At 41.5% G+C, this 6,681-nt stretch overlaps 1 protein-coding gene across 1 annotated transcript; it reads left to right on the forward strand.

Annotated features, from left to right (window-relative positions):
• Positions 1 to 5,796: 5,796 nt before the first annotated feature.
• Positions 5,797 to 6,069, forward strand: SERTM2 (serine rich and transmembrane domain containing 2; the record flags this gene model as incomplete). The annotated part of the gene is made up of 1 exon (XM_080795794.1): positions 5,797 to 6,069. One exon carries the CDS (start codon positions 5,797 to 5,799, stop codon positions 6,067 to 6,069), a length of 273 nt encoding a protein of 90 aa, XP_080651920.1.
• Between the last annotated feature and the right edge of the window lie 612 nt (positions 6,070 to 6,681).

A 6,681-nucleotide genomic window follows, 5' to 3' on the forward strand; every position in this document is an offset into this window, starting at 1 on the left:
TAAATTAATCTCTTTGCCTTTGTGGTTCCCCCAAACTTCCCTCCCCCTTTTTTTCCTCCTCTCTCCTTTCTCAATGTTCTCCTGCATCCCTATCTCTATCTCTGCTTCGTAGTCACTCATTCTCTCCCACCTTTTATTCATACATCCCTCATCATCTTACTCCTCACATTTCCTTCTTTCCATTCTCCCACTTTCTCTTCATTTCCCCTTTCCCCCCCTAATTCCTTACCCTTTTTCCTATCCCTCACTCTCCTCCTTATCCCTCCACAGCTTTCAATCACTTTTACAAAGACTGGAGTCTGATGATTATTTTATAAGCTTCTAAGAAAAGACTGCAGGATACTAAAATTGTGTAAGGGTCTTTCCATGAAAATCAAATCCTTCAGAAGCAATAGAATTTCAATTCCTTTTGAAATTGCACTGTGCTTTTTCTTCACAAATGGTGCAGAGCTTTGAACAGAGCAATCACATTATCTGTGCAACCCATTAATTAGTTAGCAATGGGAGCTATGGCAATCCTGTTTGGAAAGCTCTTACAAGAAGTTGTCACAGGTACAGGACCAGAGTAACAAAGGGGATTCCCCAGTACCTCACTCTTTGTTTACTCATCTCAAAGTCCTTAATGGATTTCAGAAATTAAATCAATAGACCTCTCTGAATTCACCAGGGTGTTTGGTCTCCTGCAGACTACAGAGGTTTTAAGAAATATGTGATTAGTTTTCCAAAACCTCAAATAGAATGTGTAAAGAGATTGACAACTGTACATGAGATCACTGTTCTCTACAACTTCTCCAAGCTTTACAGAATTCTAATAAATATTTAATAAATATTCAGACCTGAAGAAGATTCAGGGTCAAATGTGTAGGAAGCAGACAATGTATTATCAGTTGTTACTGAAAAGCATCTATAGATACAATTAAACTTCCTAAAATGTAAGTCTATAAACCCATCCCATGTTTTCCTTTAAAATTATATAAAGGATAGTAGCAATTCAAGAGCAGTTTCTAACACAGTGATTATTCCTTAATTCCAGATTATAATCAGGAATCTAGTTTTCTTTGCACAGTAAGAGATGGGAAAGAGCAATGAAAAGAAAAGGGAGTTTCTGGCTGTTCTCCAAGGTATATGAGCAGCAGAACAAAAATAAAACTATGCTTCTCTTCAAATTATCAGCGCTAGGTACATTTCTTCGTACCCATGCATTTATTCAATAATTATCAAACAGCTACCACGAGCAAGGTTAAGGGATAGAATGTTGAAAAAAGATCCTCAAGGGGTTTATATATTACCACTTGGGGGGAAACACATAAAATAGATATTTACAATATTAGACAAATGTAAACTCCCTTGGAGTGATACAGAGCATGTGGAAATTAGGATTTAGGTGGGAAATTAAGGTCAGTTTCATGAGCTGAACCATGAAGAATGGCCGCATTTCCCCAAACAGAGATATGTAAAGATGAAAGGAACTGGTCAAATAAAAAAGGAAGGCAGGGAAGTAGGTGACAGTGAACATTCTAGCTTGTTGGGAACAGAGGGTAGTGGAAGGATATAAGTCAGCCAGGACCAGGGCATTGTCAGTTTTGAATGCCAAGCTAAGGAGAATGGCGTTAAGTCCAAAGGCAATAACAGTCCACAAAGCCAGTATGTGGGTCTCCAAAACTTGACTCCTTTGTCATCCTATTTGATAAGTTGTAGAAAAATCATATGGTAATAGAATGCAGAATAAAAAGAGTTTGACACTTTTTTTTATGAAGTTAAAAACAAAACTAAACAACATATTGTTTAGGCATAGGGGTGTGTGTGTGTGTGTAAATGAAAGCAAGGTAATGATTCACAAAATTTGGAGTATTGATTATTTTGGGAGGAGCAGTAAGTAGTAGGACAAGATGGGGGAAGAGCCTAGGTAGATATCCATGGAAATTATTAATCATTGTCAATCTGAAAGTTGGTGGGTGTTTGATCACAGATGTTTGTCCATGAGTGTTATTTTTTTTCCATGCATGTTATGAAGTAAGCAAATCTGTATGGTTGAGGTCCGCAGTAGACTAAGAAGATACTCCAACGCTAAAGAGGCATCTCTCCTTGGCTGACACCAACAGTGAGTGTTTATTTTCCTTCCACTTCTCTCCTCTTTGTGGGCTACCCGGGACCATCAGAGTCCTGAATTTGAAGCACTCTCCTGTATTTGGAGAGGGGTCTTGCTCAGCCCCAGCTACAGATCAAGGTCACCTGTGGGGCTTTAAGCATTACAGACATTCATGCCCCATGCAGACCTACTGAATCCGAGCCTCTCGGGAAAGGACCCGGTACACACATTTTCAAACCTCTTCCTAAGGGATCCTGAGGGCAGCAGGGACTAGAAACCATTCCTTGCAGAGTGTGCTTCGAAATTCGAAGTGGTCAGCTTATCACAAATGTAGATTTCAGGGTCCTAGCCCCAGAGATTCTGATCTAAAAAACAAGGAATAGGACCTTGCAATCTGCATGTCCTAAGCATCTCCCAGTGATTCTGATGAAGGGACTTCCTGGGACCACATTGAGAAACACTGCCCCAGAGGTTCCAAAACACTAGGGACTCTGAGTGATGACTCTGTGTATTCGTTTCCTAGGGCTGCCATAAACAAAGTACCACATACAGGGTGGCTTTAAACAACAGAAATTTATTCTCCTAGGTCTGGAGGCCAGAAGTCTGAAATCAAGGCATCAGCAGGGCCATGTTCTCTCTGCAGTCTGTAGGGTAGAATCCTCCCTTGGCTCTTCTAGCTTCTAGTGTTTGCTGGCAACCCACAGCATTCCTCGGCTTGCAGATACATCACTCCAATCTCTGTCTCTGTCTTCCCTTCTGATAAAGACACCAGTCATACTGGATGAGGGCTAAGCTAATGACCTCATTTTAACTTGATTACATCTGCAAAGACCCTATTTTGAAGTGAGGTCACATTCACCGGTATAAGGTGTTAGGACTTCAGCATATGTTTTGGAGAGACACAATTCAACCCAGAACACTGTTTTAAATAGTTTTTTTTTTTAAGTAGGGCCCCAAACCACTGATATGTGGTTAGCTATGTTCTTTGGCCGGGATATCTAGAGAGAAAGACCTACAGTTACCTTTGAAAACTCGGTGTACAAAGAATCATTTGAAAAACTTGGGCTTAGGATGCATATTTCTGGGCCATGATCCAAGATATTAGAATTCAGGAGGCCCAAGAAGAGGCCTAGAAATCTACATTTCAAATGACATGGGGGAGTTGACCCATGTATCACGCCCTTGAGAAAAACTGGATTTAAGAGAACAAGCAAGGTAAAGGACCAAGTGGTTTGTGGAGGAGGGTCTCCCAAGAACAGACCTGAAATCTGCATTGGTAACAAGCTGCTCTGATGAACCATTGCCTTTGAGAGATGGTGTTTCTAGGGAACTAAAGGATATCTACTGTGATTGTCTTTTCTACTTGCTAGTGAAACAGAAATCAAAATAAATGTAGCTTTAAGTAGTGGAAAAATGTTTCCTAGACCTTTGGTCCAAAGACAGTGGGAAGATAGCCTGTCTTTTCGCCCTTGTTTCTTATGAACCAGATGGCTCTGCTAGACAGAGCAGTAGATTGGTAGACTAAGAATGCTGATTACAGAAAGTATAGTACAGACAAGTGAATACAAATTTTAAGTGCTCCCAGGCTAGGGGCACAATTCCAGATTATTGTAAGAGTAGTGTGATCGTGGGAGCTATTTCTATGAACTCTCTTCTGGTATGTTAACAAGAGACAGAACTAGGCTATATTGTCAGCTCTCTCCTACTACTACTGCACAGAGAAGCTTGACGGGTGACAGAGGTTTATATTGGTTATTTTAGTCATCCATATTCAAAATTCATGTTCAGCATGACAAGCTAAATCATTTTGGAAGATGTCAACATTAAGTAGTTGACCCCAATCACACACTGCAATGTTTTTGCGAATAAAGACAAGGCTCTGTCTTTACCAATAATGGAAGATATAGTTATTTGCTTGGAACAGACATACCCTCTCAATTCCTTCTGATCTACAAATACTGGGGAAAGAAAGTACGTTCTTGGGGCACCTGGATGGCTCAGTTAGTTAAGCATCTGTCTTTGGCTCAGGTCATGATCCCAGGGTCCCAGGATTGAGCCCTGCATCGGGTTCCCTGCTCAGTGGGGAGCCTGTGTCTCCCTCTCCCTCTGCCCCTCCCTCCTGCTCTGCTCCCTCTTGCTATCTCTCTCTCAAATAAATAAAAATAAAATCTTTTTAAAAAAGTACATCCCCACTCCACAGACCTAAATGAGAGAGAAAAAACACAAAAACAAAATTGGGGGAAGCCTGCATTTCTAAAAATTCTATGATTCATTAAAGTGAGTCATGGCAGGGGGACCTGGAGTTTGAAAAATGAATCCTTAGATTTGGGTATTCTTTATTTTATTTTTCTTAAGTAAGCTCCATGCCCAACGTGGGGCTTGATCTCATAACCCTGATATCAACAGTCACATGCTCTACCAGGCACCCCTAGGTCTTCTTTATTTCAGCACTAGGATTTCCTGGTTAAGCCAGAGCAGTGGTTCTCATCTTGGCTGCAATGTGAGAGTCACTTGGGAGCGCTTAAAAAATACCAGTATTTGGACCCCACCCCAGACCGATAATATGTGACTCTCTAGAGTGGTTTCCAGGCCCCTACTGTGGAGGTTATGATTTAGGAAGTCTACTTTGGGGCTCTTGGTCTCTATTTTATTAAGTATCTTGGGTAAATCTTATGACCAATTAGTTTGGAAAATACCATCCTAATCTAGCCTAGTTATTAGTTGCTGTACTGTGATCTGAATTTTTCCTTTCTTTAATAACTATTTACCACATAGCAAAAGGCATTCAAATTGAAAACTCGGGATATCATTTTAAAACTAATTTGCCCTTAACAAACATTTTTGCAATATGTCCCTTAATTTGTATCCCAAAAGAAATTGCCATCTGTTTCTCTTAGATACCTGAATCTTCTGTTTCTGTTTTTTATTTTCAGGAGTATAAATCTGTTGAAGAATCTTAAGAGTCAAATCTTCTGAGCCTGGACAGAGTGCTGTGGGCATCTCTGAGGCCTCCTCCTTCTGAGAGTTACCAGGTCTGACAACACTTTCCCTCCAGCCTACAGTGAGGGACGTCAACACACGTTCTTTCGACTTACAGTCCTCAAGCCGTGGCAGCTGGGCAGCAACCTTACCAGCTCCATCCTGAGGGGAGACTCTGAGAGACAAGAAGGGTGAAAATTCAGATATGCTGAGCCTGAAATACACAAAAGCATTTAGAAAGCCTCCTCACAGAAGAACCCAGTTAAATCCACGTGATTAGTGTGCACACTTAGATGAGCCGTAGGTAAAAGAGAGAACCTTTCTCCCACCGTCAAAGTAGAGTAAAAGCCTGATTTCACACTCGGTGATCTCTTGTGCCCATACCAGTATTATAGAGCAGTTTCACCATTATTTGTTTTAATCAGTATGAGAGTAGGACTGTGGAAAATAAGAGTTATTTATATATTATTTTTTTAATGATCAAGAATTTCTGACAAAACCTATTGAGGGATAGGGGTGCTGGGCTGGCGGACAGAGTGTGGCCATTGCCAAATTAGAACATCACCATTTTCTTGCTTGTGCACCACTGACTTGGTTCAGGTCGTGATTGCTTTGTGTAAGATTGTTAGAACGCCTCCAGCGTATTCAGAGACAGTCTGAGTGACTGTGGAATGCCTTGAGGGCAATAGAAAGCAAAGAGAAACAGGTACCCACAGAAGTCTTGAGTGATGACGGAGGTGCATTTCAGGTACCATGGAAATCTCACCGGCCGGGCCCATTTCCCCACCCTGGCAACAGAGGTTGACACCACCTCAGATAAGTATTCCAACCTCTACATGTATGTGGGCTTATTCCTGAGCCTCCTGGCCATTCTCCTCATCCTGCTCTTCACGATGCTCCTTCGGCTCAAACATGTCATCTCACCCATCACTTCTGAGAGCACCGAAAGTGTCCCTCAGTTCACAGATGTAGAGATGCAGAGTCGAATCCCCACTCCTTAAAGCCAGGCTGACGACGGGCTTTAGTGGATCTCAGTAAACCCTTGGATGTTGATGTCCTGAAAAGCTTATTTTGTTGCACGTGGCTTCTCGTGTAGGGAAATCAACAAGTTGTTTATTGAATAAGCTGTTAATGGTTTGTGTGTGTGTGTGTGTGTGTGTGTGTGTGTTGTTCTTTATCTTGATTCTGCTCGTGGGATATCTAAAAGGCTTAAGACTCATTCTGTGCCAGGAATAAAGGAAATGGCAGCTGGTTGGGAGGGCAGGTTGCCATAGTAACCAAAGAGAGCCTGGGCCTTGAGCAAACCTCAGACCACAGAAATTCATATGCAGCTATTGTAAAAAACACAGGATCCCTGGAAGTTCCGAGAACACGAAAGATCTGCTTTCACAGGGGTTAATGGTTCAAAGAGGGTACTCCTGAGAAAAGGACAAGCTTTAATTGAGTACTTGGACCCTAAAGACTGGCCTCTGCTGACATGAAGCTAAATCATGTCAGAGGTTAATAGAAGGGACCACAAACCCTTTTCCCAAAGAAACTATGATTTTATCATCCAAGGCCATTGGGTTTGTCCCAAACCAAAGAAGAGATTTAAAGAAACTGTTGAAGTTTAA

The sequence above is a fragment of the Martes martes genome (assembly GCF_963455335.1).
Source record: "Martes martes genome assembly, chromosome: X".
NCBI classification, from domain to species: Eukaryota; Metazoa; Chordata; class Mammalia; order Carnivora; family Mustelidae; genus Martes; species Martes martes.